Here is an 18026-nt window from a genome sequence, read left to right on the forward strand (position 1 = left end):
GCGAAGCAATCTTATTGTGTTTCATAAAGTCAGGCATGCATCTGGCATTTCTCTATCTCTTTGTCTCTATTTGTCTGTCATCCCCTCTCTCTCTTTCCATTTCCCAAACACCAGTATCATCTACCAAACAAGCAAGTGAGCAGCCATCAACTAGTGCAGTAACCCCAAAGAGTAAGAAAACTCCAAGGGGCAGTCGTCAGACCCGAAGTGCCAAGCGGAAGAGACCACAAGACCTCGCAGAGACTACGGAAGAAGAAAGAGAAAATGAAAACTCTAGACTAAATAGGACCGGGACATCCCCAAGGAAGGCAAGTTCTACTGTCCGTAAGGCCCCTAGGAAGAGAGGAAAAGCCCAGGAGAAACAAGTAAACATTCTACAAATGGCTGAGGGTCCACCTGAGAAACCTCCAAACGTCAGAGCACCATCCATGACAGAGAGAGTAGTTCAGGATACGATGGCTCCAGAACAAAGACCACAGGCTAGCCCAGCTTCTCTGGAACTCATACAGGCAAGCCTTTTTAATCATGCTATTACAAAAGTACTAAATTATAACTTCAGAAGTTACAACAAAATTAGATTTAGATTATATTTAGTTATTTCCGTTCAATAAAATAAAATATAATTGAAGTAACAATACATATTCAAAATAATATAGATATTTCACTGACATTTGATTACAAATATTGAAGATAAATAAACTGACTTGCCAAGAAAAGCAAGGCTTGCATAAACGGCAAGTCCCTAAACTTGGTTTCAATACTAATTAGCAAAACTGTATGAAATAATGGAGACAGACGGAGATTAGCTTAAAACAGGTAACCTACAAAATATAAAAATAAAGCGAATAAGTGACTTCAGAAATGAGAGAAAGTAATTTAAATGATAATTACCATGATAATAATAATGATAGATTTAAAATGGTAATTATAAAATTATAACAAGAGGAGAAAAAAGAGGCAAAGGAAAGAAGGAGGGAGAGAAGGGTGGTGTAAATAAAACTGAAAAGGAACATGGTAGTTGCACAAGTCGTTAGGCACTGTCGTGTCATTATTTGGAATATATGTAATATTTGACAAATTTATTGATAGATAAAGGTTAAACTTTAAGGCTTTTAGTTAGCTTGACTTGTTGGTATGGAGTATTGACAAATTAACATCTTTTTAAGTTTGTGTCTGAAAACATTAATGCTTGGAGATTCTTTGAAGTTTTGGGGCAGGAAATTCCAATACACTGATCCAAAAAGTTAATACAGTGTACTAGTTAATACCAGAAGAGAGCTGACTTATAAATTTGTTGGTATTTTTATTGTAGATTCCAGGCCACTCCCCTCCTGCAAGACAACTTATACCTTGGAAGATTGTTCGCTATAAGAAAGTTAATATCACTCAACGGATCAAGGAAGTGATTGAGAATGGTGAATTGATAGAGAGTACTATCCTTGATCAGGTACACATTTATTTATTCTCATTATGTTTTCCTTGAAGAAACATGATAAATACATCTGTAACCAAAAGAACAGAAAGCTCAGAATAAGTAACAGTTTGTTATGATCACCCAAAGAAGTTTCATGTCAATATAGAATTGACCTTAGGAACTGTAAGTATATATGTTTCATCATTTGATCTGAAAATGTCTTTTGGGAATTTTTTTTTTCGTATGATTTACCAGTTATGCCTTGTATCTCTATTTTGAAGACATTTTTTATAATCACATAATATAATATGATCATCATTTTTCTGGAAATTTAAAGATATTATAGCATTTTTGGTACAAAAATAATATTGATAATGATTATTATTGTTGTCGTTTTTGTTGTTGCTTTCGCTGTTTTTTGATTATTTTATGTATTAATTATAATCATTGAGCTTAAAATTGTGTTTCTACTCCACCGTTGTACTAGGTCCATTATTTGATTTAGGAAATACCATTTCACAATATAGGGAGTGTGCTCTTGTTCTTTGTTAATGTGTAAATGATTTGTTCTGGCAAGAAAGCCATAAGAGAGTTTGGTCGTAATCATTTTATTTCTCCAAAATTACAGGTTGTGAATGAAGAAATAGTTGAAAAGCTAGAGCAAGAATTCAGGACCCCATCACCTACTCATTCTTCCAAAACAAGTTCTGTAACCTCTGGTTCCCTGGCTGATATCAGCTCTTTTGGTTCCAGGACGTCTTCTAGCGTTGCGGGAAGCCTCCAGAAGACATCCAGCAATCTCAGCATTGGCATACAGAAAAGCATCAGTCTGTCAAGTATCTCTGAAAGAAACAGTTCTCTGGACAAGACCATCAGTCTTCCAGGATCTGAGAAGACATCACCTAATGTTTCGGGTCATGAGCATTCTGCATCTGGAAGGCAATTGACATCTCCTGGTGGGGTTGTCCAACAAGCATTTCCTGCCAGAGGTATAAGACAGTCACCCACGGACAATGGACGGAGGTCTCTTTCAGGTGGGGCTGAGCATCTGCCGGGCATCACAGAAGAATCTAGCAGGACTGGTCAAGCTAGGTCACCCGATGTAAGTCCATCTGCCTTGATGCTTTCTAATAGGAAACGAGGTAAGAGGGTGTCTTCCAAGGGCACTAGCAGTTCTTCAGTCACTCCATCTGATGCAGAAGTCAGGATGGTATCTGATGAAAAAGATTGCGAGTTTGCAAAGCCTAAGAGAACCCCTAGTAGAAGGTCGGTGCCTAGGACTCCAAACCAAGCTGATCAAAGCACGCATGAACAATCTTCAAAAGCCCAAATACATTCATCTCCTACTTTGAATGTCAGTGAGGGTTGGAATGTTGAAGAAGTCAAGCAATCCTCAGAGGAATCGGAAGGAATACCTTGTGCACAACCAAGGAAAGAATTGGAAAGGATTTCTAGCGATGAAAAGAGTGATGGAGATGTTGGGAAACTATTGCAAATAGAGACTACCACTGCTACTTCCACGACAGGAGAAAGTTTTGAAGACAAAGTGGATGAACCCGGTCCATCCAATCGTGATGTGACATCTACCAGACCAGCCAGGGGAAAGAGGAGAGGGAAGACACAGAAAACTGCTCCCATCAAGCAGTCTTTGGATGATACTATTGTTGTACAAGATGGTGAGTACGATCATGCACTAGTTCATTCTCATACCAGCTATAAATGAGAGAGAAAGAGAACAAAATAGAAGAAGATATCATCAAAAGGTATGGAAAATGTTCACATGTCATTCTTAAGAACATGTAAGGAACTGCATTGCAAATTAAAATTTGTGAAATCACTTCAAGAATTTGTGTTCAAGTGGTCTTTGAGTATATTACATCATCTGCACTTGCAGCATAGGATTCTACACTCATGTGTGTTACTTGCAATGATTAGTAATAAATGATGGATATGGGTTCATTCTTGAGTAATTTGGGGTGACTAATTTCATATTAAATTTCCTACAATCTGTAACAAACAGTTTTCAACAAATTCAAACTTCTTCTACAGCAGAATAACAGATTTTCTAAAGACCTGTTTCAATCCTCCCCCCCAAAAAAAAAATATAATCAAATTTGTGTAAAACTCTGTGAGATTGAATGTATGATGAAGGTACATGTACCTGTTAATTGGGAGGTGTGCAATATATAATTGTCCCTGGTATAAGAAATAATATCTCCCTCCTCAAAGAGCCCAAATGCAGAAAGCCCTTCTAAAAACACTTAATATCTACTGTATCTTCTCAATCTCCTTATAAAGAGGAAGAAGGTGAGATGGATGCAATCCTGACCGAGCCTCCCCTGGAGTCTAGGCAGCGGGTCAGTACATCAAGTGATCCTACTACGGATTCAGCACAAGCTTTTCTCGTACCTGGTGTTAGAGTCTTTACTCGTTGGTTGGATGGTTTCTATTACCCGGGTATCATCAAATCAGAAGAAAAAAATAACAGGTGAATACTTTTTTTGCAGTGATAATCTCAAGTGCTGCTTATGTGTTTATCATTCAGGTAGTGATGCCATTCCTGGATCAGCCTTGCATACCATCATCTTCAGTGCATAAAAGATGAAACTTACATGAAACTAATATTTTCATATGCCGTGGGCATAATATTGATAATGATAATTTTATTAAAGGTATTTGAATAAAGTGCAAATTAAGTTGTTTCTCTATACACTTTAAACTTGACGCGATTATAAGAAATTTTGAAAATAAGTATAAATTGATTTTATATTCAAATTATATTTATAGATATTTGTTTATTTACGACTAACGTAACTTATTCTTGTGAAATGCAATGTGTACAATATGTACGTTTTGTTGTAACAAAAGCATCTTGTTTGACAAAAAGCTATGTTGTAATTTTTTTTAATCAAGCCTAACTCTGTTTGTTTATATGATTTTAGATTGAAGATAGCCTTTGATGATGGTGATATGAGAAGTGTGAATAGCAAAGATGTTATCATCAAAGATTGGTTAGCGAGGGGACAAAGTGTCATGGCTGAATTACCAGAAGATCAATATAGCTACCCAGGTTAGTAAAAAAAAAATTAAAAATTAAAATGATATATCAATATATGTTTGTTCGAGAGTTCAAATTAAATCTGAGCTTGTTCATAACTGATGGACATTGGACAACGATTTGATTACCATAGACTTCAACTACTACTACTACTACTACTACTACTACTACTACTACTACTGCTACTACTACTACAACTAATACTGCTACTACTACTACTTTTACTACTACTTTCACTACTCCTACTACTACCACCACTACTACTACTACTACTACTACTACCACTACTACTACCACTACTACTACCACTACTACTACCACTACTACTACCACTACTACTATCACTACTACTACCACTACTACTACCACTACTACTACCACTACTACTACCACTACTACTACTACTTCTACTACTACTACTTCTACTACTACTACTGCTTCTACTACTACTACTACTTCATCTTCTGCTGTTTTCTTCTGTTCTTCAGGAATTGTGATTGGTTATTATCGAGGTTCCACGCCCAAAGATGATGGCTATTATATCGAGACTGATGATGGAAAAACGGAAAAGTGAGCAATTTGGCAATAATTCAAGTTTCTGTGTACAAACTACATGTACCTTGTCTTTTCAAATTTTTTGTAAAAGTATAGTTCTGATTTTGATACGCTTGAAAAAATGCCCTGAAGTCTTGAAGAGGCCTAGCCTACCTTAGATTTTGAACTTACTAGGCCAGACTGGGAGAAAGAGAGAATTATAATTTGAAAAGTCTGCAACAAAATCATAGATAGGTACCTTTTAATTGTTCCTTTAAGTGCTTCCGCCTTTGAGAGCAACTGGGCCAAAGTCAGGATATTGTCTTTAATTCTAAATAAATGTAGCATAATGAATAACCAAAGCTAGTTTTGACCATTCCTACAAAAAAAGTATAAGGTAACTGGCAAGCAAGCCATTTGACATATTGACCTTGTTTCCCATATGAAATTAAAATGCATTGCCTGAAGTTGAATTGAATTGTAAATTAAAATCGAAATTGTGTTTGGATGTGAATCTGATTTGAACTTGAAATATAAATTGAATTGATTTGAATTGATTCAGGTTTCCTAGAGAGAAGGTGATCTTGTCTAAGGATCAAGCAAATCTCTTGTTGACTTCCTGTCCAAGCAGCAGTTCAGGAATCTCAGACATCACACTTGGTAAGTCTTCTTCAATATAACTTTTGAAGGTTTCCATGGCGAAGAAGAATACTCCTCATTCTCCTGAGGACGACAAGAACACACTTGTCAAAACATCGAGACTGGGTGGTCCTTTTCAGGACCAACGCTTGCCCAAGAAAGATACATGGTGTACCATGAAACCTACTACACTAATTCTTCTTGAACCTTTCCTTTGTGTGCTCCTTGTCTCCAGCAAATCTTCTGCAAGAACTTCTCTTGTAATCTACTCATATACATTATGGCTTGTCTTCATCTTCCATTGTAGCACAGTTTAGCACCTACATATATGATATACCACAACATAAGATTTATTTTTAACATGGGCTCACCATTAACTGTGAGTCTACTTCATATTCATGTGTAACAACATGTTTACTTGGGTTTTCTCCGATTGTTTGCTCCAATTACTAAAATACTATGTATTATGTTACAGTGATGTTGATTGTAAATAAATATATCTGTGAAATATGTTATATAACTTAATTCAATAAAATTTCAAAGTTATGTAATCTTCATGGAGTGAAATTTGAGAGGTCCAGAGAAGATGATTTTATGAGGCAGATAATAAAAAAAAATCACAAATTGATATAAACTTCACAAATCCTTGAAACTGATTGGCTGTTAGCAAATTTGTCTATAAATTTCTTCAGAAGGTACTCGCTGACATCTTTCCATGGTTATGATATTGTCTCTGAATGCAGAAAACTTGGTGGATGGTCCTCGACATCGAAGCAGACTTCGTGCTCCTGATGGTGATGTTGTCGTGAGAACACCTAGTAAAGTAGTTGGTCGAACTCCAAAGCGTCTTCCATCCCCTGCTATCACTCGGTCAGGAGGAAAAAGAAAAGCTGATGACAAACAATCAATAGAGGGCGCTGCCTCACCGAAAAAGAAAGCCAAACAGCTAGCTACAAGGCTACTTACAACAGGTAACCATGATTCATTGTTTTCTCATTTGATAGCTATGTTGACCATGCAGAGGTCAAAGTTTTCTGAATAACAAAATAAACAAAAACCAATGGCAAATGCAATGAAAATATTAAGTGCATACGAACCAGCAGCCTTAATAGCCTCACATTCAGTCCTCAATTACTAAAATCTGGCCAAGTTCATTACCCATAATGCACCATTCTGAGTAGTAAAGTCTCGTAATATATGCCCGATGGAATGATAACGCTAATTTAGTATGCAATACATTCATATCATGAGGTATGTTACTAATCCTCTCAAATACAAGTTTCCCTACACAAGTTAAATTATCGGCTTATTTATTCTCTGTCTTATAAAAAGTTATCTCAAATGGTATAGATTAAGACTAGATATTTATAACACACAACCAATGAGAGACAATACACAATGTTGGTCAGTTTCATTCCCCTTTAAATCCAATGAAATTCAAGTCTATTTCTACATTCTAGTAAAAAAAAAATGACAAGCTAGAATTACAATTTCAGTTCAGTACACATGATAGTAGCGGTACAAAGCAAATACAAATGCGAAAAGTTTCTTTAGTACCGCAAGATACAAAAATTCCTCATTAATTTACTCTTGTTTAAATTATTATAATAAAACGATTAAAGTATTTGGCATATCCCAATTCTGTATTATGGAGTGATTAAGATATTATCTATGATCCAATATTATAATCATAAAATCCAGTACCTTGATTTTCTTGCCCTCTGTCACAGTTGTATCCAGTCCAGATATCAGTAAGCAAGGGATTGGAGTTCGTCGATCACCTCGGAAGCAGACCCCCTCCACATCAACGGCCAGCAGCCCCGCAAAGAGCCTCACTTCAGCCGCTGCTAAGGGCAGTACTCCTTCCACCCCTAGGACCATGGAGATGATATTAGGTCCGATGCCAAACAACAAGACTCTATTCAAGGGCATGGCTTTTTTATTGACCCAGGGAGAGGTCAAGAAAAGGTCAAAGGTTGATACAAGTACCAGTGACAGCGAGGGTGATGGTGAGTTATCTATCCTTTTCAGGCCATAATAACTAGATTGAATATCACAATCGCAATTACAGTCTTGAATTGCATTCATGTCACACTTTTGTCAGTATCTTCTTAAAGGTTCTATCGTACTGGATATTTTCCATGTCAAGAAAGTTAGTTTTTTTCAACAAATCAGTTAGTGTAATCACTGATTTGTTGCCATTTTTCGAAAGGGTTTCCAAGTGAAATGCTATCCCCTGCCTAATAAAGCACTAATGAAGCCATTATTAATCCACTGCTGAGGGTACTCAACAGATAAGCCATTTTGTAGTTCTTTTGAAAACAGCTACAAACTCGCAAAATAAGAAGCAATAGGATACAGAGCCTGAAATATTAAAGGTCATGACCCTGTAACTTTTGACCCTCACCAGTATAAAAGTACGGTTTGTTTGATTTGAAGAACATGTCATCTTATTGACTAGATACAATCCAGAGGTGTCTTTGTATTGATTCAGCTTCCTTAACATGAATGATGTTTCAACATCAGTGTGTTGGCTCAGTTGGTATAGAGTGTCTGCCTCACAACTTGGTGGTGGGGAGTTCAAACCTGGCCGGGTTAGACAAAATAAAGACCTTAATAGATGGGAATTGCTGCTACCTGTTGCTTGCAATAATTTAATTGATAAAGCAACGTCGGTCCACTGCTGCTCAGTGGCTGCTAGACCCACAATCAATAGGGCAAAATGATTTTTTTTTTAGGATGTCTACATTGTATTTCTTATTTCTATTTCAAACAATAGTCAGAAAATCATCATCTATAAACAACTTCGAATCAAAGGCAAAAAAAGGCAAAAAAGGCATCTATTTCATTATAAATATCATGCATTTTAGGAGTCTTACATAGCACAGAAGAATATCTACTTTTGTATAAAATAGTTTCTACACTCAATAAATCTATATATTATTATTATGATCATTATTACTATCACAAGATATGGATTGTCATGCCTTTCACATTTTAAACATGTCTTTGTTTTTCAGATGATCCTGATGATGTTCCTTTTAATAAAGATTATTCCAGAAGACAGATAGAAGCAGGAGGAGGAGTTGTCTTTAAAGACATTGAAAAATCACAGGTAAGGTGATTGCATTGATCATTAATGAAGCTGTTTCACAAATAAGTGAATGTGACCCCAAACTTTAAGCACCAACATGCTTGATATGTTTGATACATGTATGTTTGATATGCTTGATATGCGCACTGATGTTGCAATTTTGCACGTTCGTACAATTAAATTCAACAATAATTAGTTTTCTCCCCTATCTTAAAAGTAGATAGGCTAATAAAAGGCAGTAGTTCTTGGATAACATCTATACAATAATAATAAGTATCAATAGTGCAATATGGATATCTTAAATGAAAGAAAATAACATGGAAACAATCGTCATTATTATCCCCCCAAAATTAATTCAGCGTGCAAAGAGTTAAGAATAGGAGGCATGACATTTGCTCATGTGACATTTGCTCCTGTCTTAATATCTCAGAAGGCATTGGGTTAGTTAAGATTGTAATAAGAGTTTTTGGTTTATAATAATGTAAAGATGAGGATTAGGGTTTATTTAGTATGGGAGATTAGGTTTTATGTTTGGCTTAATGCATATTTGCAGCGTTGTGGCCCAGTGGATTAGTCTTCGGACTTTGAAACAGAAGGTCGTGGGTTCGAATCCCAGCCATGGCGTAATTTCCTTCAGCAAGAAACTGATCCACGATGTGCTGCACTCGACCCAGGTGAGGTAAATGGGTACCGGTAGGAAGTATTTCCTTAAGAAGCTGTGTGCGCTATGAAAGCCTAGCTTAGCCGGGTAATATAGGAGCGCCTTGAGCACCTAACAAGGTGGATATGTGCGCAATATAAATATCCTATATTATTATTTTCCATCAGAGCAATCGTTGCCGGAGAATATGTCATGGAACCTTAGAAAAAAACAGGGTTGGCGATTTTTTTTATTTTTTTTAAAAATCAAAAAAATCGGATTTATTTGATTTAAATCAGATTTTTTTAATTTAAATCAGATTTTTTTGATTTTTTTGATTTTTTTAAAGTTCCTTCGAAAAAAAGGGTAATTATCCCCCCCCCCCTTACTCTTACAATGACATCAATATTGATGTTATACATTTCACCCCTAATATTGTTCTTAACCACATATTTTGTAATTAAAATCCAGTAAAAAAGGACAATTAAAAATAAATTTGAGGAATCATGTATCTGAACTTAATTCTATCATACATAGGCCTATGAAGGAATATTCCATAGGGAATTCCCAGTGAGTAGAGAAAATTCCCCTCTGGGATTTTTCATTCAAATATTTAAAAAAATCCAAGAGAAAAAATCCCTTATCAAAACTGCCAACAAACCCTTTGCCAATTACTAGTATTCATGTATATTGTAAGAGAAATATTTCTCATCAATGATTTTTTTTCAATTAGTCACAGCTTTACAATAGTCAAAGAGAGACTACAACTGTATATGTTAAGGATCTTTTTGATAAAAAGCTCTTCTCTTGCTACAGATATAGATGCAAAACTCTCAGTTTTGGAGAACAATATAGGAGATAGCTTAGTCAAAGGGTGACTATACTACATTCTGTTACTGTGATTTTTTTACATTAATCTACAATTTTTATTCCCATATTCTCTACAAAAAAATCTGTTTGATCCATGAAGTATGAAAAAAAATCTACTTACTTTTAACTTAAAGGATAAAAACTGCAAAACTGCTTAAATTACAACATATGTATTACAAAAAGAAGAATTTTATTTTAGATGAACCACAGCTTACAACTGCCAATGATTGTAACTGAAGTACCTGCATCTTAACGTTAAAATACAGTGTTAAATGTTTATTCTGAGTTTTGCAAATTGTTGTTATAGAGCTCTTTCCATTATTACATGCAGATACAAAACTTCCATTATTTGTAGCACTGAACATAAAATGGGCTGCAGTGACTTAAAAGGTTTATAAGAGAAAGCTTTTCTCAACAGTCAAATTATGACTGTACTACATTATGTTAATGTGATTTTTATAATTATGTTATTCAAAACATCAAATGTATGATAAATGTAACAATACGAAATAAGAGGCATGTTAAATATGTTGATTACATGCAGGTATCATTTTTTATTTTACATGACAGAAGTAGTTATGTGTAGGCGAAGGATCAAAACTAGAAAACTGCCAACAAACCTTTTCTCATCGACTTTTATATATTATATTTTTTTTTTTACAAACTGCTCTCTGAAAAGTCTTTGGATTATGTGAAAACTTTACGTTAAGAAAGAAATTGACTAATAATAACTGACAAAGAATGTAAAATTTCAGAAGAAAAACTCGACATAATTTACAAAAAATGAGTACCTATTGACAACATACATCTGTAGTTTTTAAGGAATTACCTGATTTTATTAATTTGATTTTAATTTGTTTTAAGTAGATATGAAGACTGTTGATCTTTTATTGATATAAAGTTAATTCAAAGTTTTTCAGTTGACTTGAAGAATTAAAACTGCATTGAACAAATACTTTGTCCATGATTTGTACATGTTTCAATGGAAGTGATTTAAATCAATGATTTTAAAAAAAAAATCATGGTGATTTAAATCGCGATTTAAATCACGATTTAAATCAACGTGATTTAAATCCGCCAACTCTGAAAAAAATCCAATTAATGCTATTTGTTCAACTGGTCTATGCACTTTTCATATAGCTCTTCATTAATCAGTAGACTATAACAATTATAAATGTCTTTAGATTTATCTCAATTGATTTCATTCAATTAAATTAAACCACAAAAAGGAATGAAATGTTTCCTCCATGTGGCCATGTATATAAACAGTGCAGTGATATTTCATATACTGCATGCAAATAGAATTACTTTGTACCATAAGTCGCACGAGACTCCTTTTGAAACCACTCCTGGTGGGTGTTTCATAAAGCTGTTCGTAAGATACGAATGACTTTACGCACGACTGGTGATCCTTTCTTGTGCTTTGTGATATCCCAATATTATTCATCTATAGCCTAAGAACATGTTCCCGTCGTTCGTAAAGTCATTCGTAATTTTACGAACAGCTTTATGAAACACCCATCGGTATTTTGCATCAGTATTATTAACTTGTAATGTAAACAAGAAGTAATATATACATTTTTTCTGTTCTAATTCTGATTTCATTGTATAGTTTTATTAGTGTTGTCTCATTTTCATCAGAAAATTTGGCATTTGCATTTATTTTTCTTTTTTTTTTTGGTTAGGGGGAGGGGAACTTAATTTAGTTCAATTATCTATGAATTCATTTTCATATATTTACGTATCTCATTTGGTTATTTGCCCTATAATTTGTAGGGAGTAAATATAGTACTGTTATGATAATCATGCAAGTATTGTTTATTTTTGTTCCTTGAATTGGCATCTGTCTATCAAGTTCTCAGATATATATATATTTTTTTTTTCACAGAGAACAGAGTTCAAGCTGTTTGTGATAGCTAATACCTACTGTCGAACAATGAAGTATATGTACGCTCTGGCTGCTAACATTCCATGTATCTCAAACCTATGGATCAGAGATTGCTCAAGGATGGTAAGAAATAGGGCAGAAAGGGATAACAAGATTCTAGGGTCAAGCAAGAGCACTCAAAGTACTTGAAGGATAGTTTTAAATGTGATTTCATGCCTGATTTTGAGGTAGCCGGATGTCATCTTCAATGTCATCTTGGAAATAATCTTATATTTTTTATCATTTATTCAGCTTGAGACCAAGCCGAATATTATGGCAAAACATGAGTAGACTTTATAAGAAAATGCATATGGAATATTCTAGCACAAATCTCTGTCGAACGGGAGTGCCAGAATTCACTTCACCCTTGGGTCAGTCTCCCTCAAACACCAATCTCCCTCAAACACCAATCTCCCTCAAACACTAATCTCCCTCAAACACCAATCTCCCTCAAACACCAATCTCCCTCAAACACCAATCTCCCTCAAACACCAATCTCCCTCAAACACCAATCTCCCTCAAACACTAATCTCCCTCAAACACCAATCTCCCTCAAACACCAATCTCCCTCAAACACCAATTTCCCTCAAACACCAATCTCCCTCAAACACTAATCTCCCTCAAACACCAATTTCCCTCAAACACCAATCTCCCTCAAACACCAATTTCCCTCAAACACCAATTTCCCTCAAACACCAATCTCCCTCAAACACCAATTTCCCTCAAACACCAATCTCCCTCAAACACCAATCTCCCTCAAACACCAATCTCCCTCAAACACCAATCTCCCTCAAACACCAATCTCCCTCAAACACCAATCTCACTCGAATAAATGTACATCATCAATGACATTACACAACGTTTGTTAAACAATTCATATCATCTTCAAAGTGTTATTATTGATGTGATTTATTTTCCAGAATAAACTTCAGAGTCACAAAGCATACAGGTTACAAGCAGGAGAGTCTGTGGATGGTGACATCATTGAATGGTAAGTGATTAATCTCTGATGAGTGGAAATTGATGAAATAATCAAATTCAAACATTGAACAAGAATCATAGCTTTTTCATCAATAATTCACTTACTATGATGCTGATTGATAAATCTGTTCTTAGTTGATGCCTGATTTTCAGAATGACTGATGATCTGTTCTTGGATACCCAATCGTAATCATGTTGATTCTCATCAGTTAAAGTTAGGAAAAACACAATCTTTGTATTGTAATTTCTTGGCTATTAACAACCATCTGAATGTAAAGTATATTTTATTTTTAAAAACTTTACAAGGGTTATAGGAAATCCACTTCCGCTTTGATGAAAAGGACACATTTGGGCTATCTCATTAAAAGCACAAGAAAGGATCACCACTCAAGCATAAAGATGCACGTAACTTTTTAACAAACGCCCAACCATTTGGTCTTATTTTATAGGAAACCAAATCGAATGATCCTGTCTGGCTTGAAAGTATTGGTTCTATCTAGTTATTATAGACTGGAATCAACATGGCGGAGTATTCTCATGGCCGCTGGGTGTCATATTGTAGCTAGATTCCCAACCATCAATCAACTCAATAGAGGAGGTGAGACTTGTATTTGATGATATGCTTGCCAGCCGTCTTATTTAGTTTTTTACTTGAAGTTTTTTTAGTTTTTTTTCCTACAACTAGAATCGCACGAGGAAATGCAGGAGAGCGGGTAATACATTAAATTGCTTAGGCACATGTCACTTCAATATGAATATACATGTATCATTTTTGTCTAGCCTGCATAGCAGAGCGAGACTTCTTAGCGCCGATTTTCCGACGGCAGCGGCGGCGGCGTTATCAACATTGAAATCTTGACCAAGGTTAAGTTTTTGAAATGTCATAACGTAGAAAGCATGTGGACCTAGTTCATGAAACTTGAACATAAGGGTATTCAAGTATGACTAAAGATCCTGCCTGAATTTCAGGTCACATGACCAAGGTCAAAGGTCATTTAGGGACCACAAACTTTGGCCATGTTGGGGTTATTGTGATATTGTCATCATAACTTAAAAATTTTATGGATCTAGTTCATGAAACTTGGACATAAGAGTAACCATGTATCCCTGAATATCCGGTGCATGTTTCAGGAACATGACTAAGATCATAGGTCAATGCACATGTTGGAATTTTTTTATTGAATTGGTATCATAACTAAGAAAGTTTATTGTTCTAAATCATGAAACATAGACATAAGGCTAATCAAGTATAAATGATTGTTTTGCACATATCTTAGGTCACATGATCATGGGCAAACATTATTTTGGGTCAATGGACATAGTATTTTATTGTCATATGAGTTTTTTCTTGTGTGAATAATTATTCAATGGCTGTTTTTGTCTCACCTGCGAAGCAAAGTGAGACTATAGGCGCCGCTTTTCCGACGGCGGCGGCGGCGGCGTCAACATCAAATCTTAACCTGAGGTTAAGTTTTTGAAATGATGTCATAACTTAGAAAGTATATGGACCTAGTTAATAAAACTTGGCCATAAGGTTAATCAAGTATTACTGAACATCCTATTAGAGTTTCATGTCACATGACCAAGGTCAAAGGTCATTTAGGGTCAATGAACTTAGACCATGTTGGAGGAATCAACATCGAAATCTTAACCTGAGGTTAAGTTTTTGAAATGTCATCATAACTTAGAAAATATATGGACCTAGTTCATGAAACTTGGACATAAGGTTAATCAAGTATCACTGAACATCCTGCATGAGTTTCACGTCACATGACCAAGGTCAAAGGTCATTTAGGGTCAATGAACTTTGGCCGAATTGGGGATATCTGTTGAATTCCCATCATAACTTTGAAAGTTTATGGATCTGATTCATGAAACTTGGACATAATAGTAATCAAGCATCACTGAATATTTTGTGCAAGTTTCAGGTCTCATGATTAAGGTCAAAGGTCATTTTGGGTCAATGAACTTTGGCCGAATCGGGGGTATCTGTTGAATTACCATCATAACTTTGAAAGTTTATTGGTCTAGTTCATTAAACTTGGACATTAGAGTAATCAAGTATCACTGAACATCCTGTGCGCGTTTCAGGTCACATGACCAAGGTCAAAGGTCAATGAACTTTGGCCGAATTGGGTGTATCTGTTGAATTACCATCATAACTTTGAAAGTTTATGGATCTGATTCATGAAACTTGTACATAAGAGTAATCAAGTATCACTGAACATCCTGTTCGAGTTTCAGGTCACATGATCAAGGTCAAAGGTCATGTAAGGTCAATGAACTTTGGCCATGTTGGGGTTTTTCGTTGAATAACCATCATATCTCTGTAAGTTTATTGGTCTAGTTCATAAAAAAGGGAAATAAGAGTAACCATGTATCACTGAACATCTTGTGCGAGTTAGAGTAGTATTCAAAGTGAGCACTGCTGCTATATTGAACCGCGTGATGCAGGTGAGACGGCCAGAGGCATTCCACTTGTTTTCAAAGTCAGCACTCGAATTGTGTAATGCAGGCGAGATTGCCAGAGGCATTCCAATTGTTGTACAAAATTGCTGTTATAACATGGTTTGATAAAGCAATTGTGAATATAAATGTTCAAGAGGAGTAGTGATAGTACAAAGAAGAAGTTGCCAAAGATCATCAAATGTTTATACATTTATTTTTTACAAACATTCAGTCAATGTATAAGCAATACAACTTTTGAAAATTGGAATGAAAAAGCCTAGTTCAGGCGAATTCCAATGTTGGGCATTGAGAATCGTAGCCTTGATTAACACCGTTTGTACATTATCTGCATTGTTTATTTCCCATGATGCTTCAGGTGTACCATTTGACTGTAACGTGATGGTGACTGATCCTTCTTGCCCTCGTCATATTCTACACAGAGCTCAGCAGCTTGACATGCCGGTCGTATCAGCAGAATGGGTCATGCAATCTCTTATTAACGGTGTGAGGATGCCTTATGATTCGCATTACAAGTTTGCATGGGATTATAGAGAGAAAATCAAGTAGTATTTATTCCATCACTGGCAGTATTTATCAACCTGTTTTCCCACTACAGGGATCACCTGGTTCCTCTCTGCAATGACTAATGTATATGTTTATCCAACATTAATGTAAGAAAGAAGATTTTCACTTTCAGATTAACAAAGTGAATATCATGAAGTGTACTATGGTCTTTTCGTATATCAGATAAAGTCTTTGGACAGTGAACTGATTAGGTTCCCAGTTGTTTTATAAAGCTAGATTCTGTGTGAATGCTAAATTAAAGGAGTTGGACAAATGCAAACTTGCTATCTGAAGGTAGGTCATGGCCTGGACTCCACAATATGCAAAACTCATATGAAGGAAGCTTTGTCTAAAATAAAATTTATTGTGTGTGAAGCTGGTCATTGCACGTTCAGTTCAAGAGTCTGAACATCGTGTGAAAGTGGGGTCGAATGTACATGTACTAGTTGAGATAAAGGTCTTAAAGTGAAATACATTGATATGGTAGAAAGATTTTTTTGTTCTGGTTACCATAGACTTACACCTAATAATAACGTGTGTAAGTGAGACCATTGAGATGTAAACCTTGTAGGATGACTTTGATGTGAATGTTATATGTAAACCATACTGAGATGCATGCTTAGTCTTGCCAATAAAGGACAAGTCCATTTCAACATCAAGATGATTTGGATCAATTCAAAATAATTGTACAAACATGACAGTAACAATTTATAAAGAAAAATTATTTCAAGTATTAAAGAGAATAATGAATTTTTAAAGTTACACATGGTGAGATTTCATGAGGAAATGCTGTGCCTAACTTGAGGTGGTATGCATGAAATACGGTAATGACAACATACCGTTGAGGCTTCTTAATAATTAATGATGTGAAATTTATCATTTCAAATCTTCATCTTTATTGATATTCCTTTTTTATGAAATAGAGAGTGTTTCATGAAGCACCCTGTCAGTGGTTATCACTGACTTTAGTTACGAGCCAATCAGATGCAAGGATTTTAGTAGCTTATAACATATGTCACTTAAAATCACTGATTATTTGTTTCATGAATTGCTTCCAGAGTGTTGTTCGTCTTTGCCTTTAAACAATGAATTATAGTGTGTTGTATTGTCACTTATTGGCAAAGCATGGTTTGTTTGTATTTAATTAGAAAATATAAATATTGATATTTTGCTGATCATGCATGGTATTTAAGTGATATACATACCAAAATTAATAACCCTGCACTATGTTCAACTAAATTCAATATGAAAAATGTAGCTGAAAATATTCTATCATTCATATAGAAAATGAGTTTCATTTGAAATTATATTCAATATTTGAAGAAATTAGGTCATTCCAGTAACATTCCAAAACAAATCTACTTCATTGCTTCGAACATGGATCTGTGTCATGAAAATATTAGAATGGACTTGATGAATATGTTTCCTTGTATGTTTTTTAATTACTGTAGGAAAGAATTGATGAGATTTAATGGTAGATGATTTAATGATGTGATTAAAGTGATTTTTTTTTTGTTATTGCTGTAATCGGTTGCATGTATCCCTACATTTATCAGCACCGAGGTAGCTGAGTAGAAACAAACACTGAAAGATTGTTTTATAGATGTCTCACATATATGTATGCACTATCCACATGTACACATTAGTGGAGGCGCGATAGCTCAGTCGGTAGAGCGGGGGATTCGTATTCCGGTGACCCGGGTTCGATTCCCACTTGGTGCGCTAGTGCCCTTTGGTAAGGCATTAATCCTCAGTACCAGGTCCTTCGGAGGGGACCTTAAGCCATCGGTCCTCTGGTTGCTTGCTTACAAGCATTCATGCTTTCTTTAATAGCAATCAGGTAAAAAAATCACCATG

The 18026-nt window shown here is 35.3% G+C and overlaps 1 protein-coding gene across 3 annotated transcripts in view; it reads left to right on the plus strand.

Moving 5' to 3' along the window:
• Window positions 1–17525, plus strand: part of LOC121416296 (TP53-binding protein 1-like) — a 36775-nt gene extending 19250 nt beyond the window's left edge. For all 3 annotated transcript variants that reach the window (XM_041609830.1, XM_041609831.1, XM_041609832.1), the window contains 14 exons: window positions 115–509; window positions 1313–1447; window positions 2043–3090; window positions 3713–3902; window positions 4357–4484; window positions 4961–5042; window positions 5569–5666; window positions 6389–6616; window positions 7376–7654; window positions 8666–8760; window positions 12138–12260; window positions 13097–13167; window positions 13607–13755; window positions 15982–17525. In XM_041609830.1, coding sequence (XP_041465764.1) covers window positions 115–509; window positions 1313–1447; window positions 2043–3090; window positions 3713–3902; window positions 4357–4484; window positions 4961–5042; window positions 5569–5666; window positions 6389–6616; window positions 7376–7654; window positions 8666–8760; window positions 12138–12260; window positions 13097–13167; window positions 13607–13755; window positions 15982–16172 — 3212 coding nt within the window. In that variant the 3' untranslated portion in view covers window positions 16173–17525. The remainder of the gene's footprint in view (window positions 1–114; window positions 510–1312; window positions 1448–2042; window positions 3091–3712; window positions 3903–4356; window positions 4485–4960; window positions 5043–5568; window positions 5667–6388; window positions 6617–7375; window positions 7655–8665; window positions 8761–12137; window positions 12261–13096; window positions 13168–13606; window positions 13756–15981) is intronic.
• Window positions 17526–18026: the final 501 nt, after the last annotated feature.

This window comes from Lytechinus variegatus, chromosome 5, assembly GCF_018143015.1.
Source record: "Lytechinus variegatus isolate NC3 chromosome 5, Lvar_3.0, whole genome shotgun sequence".
Classification (NCBI taxonomy): Eukaryota; Metazoa; Echinodermata; class Echinoidea; order Temnopleuroida; family Toxopneustidae; genus Lytechinus; species Lytechinus variegatus.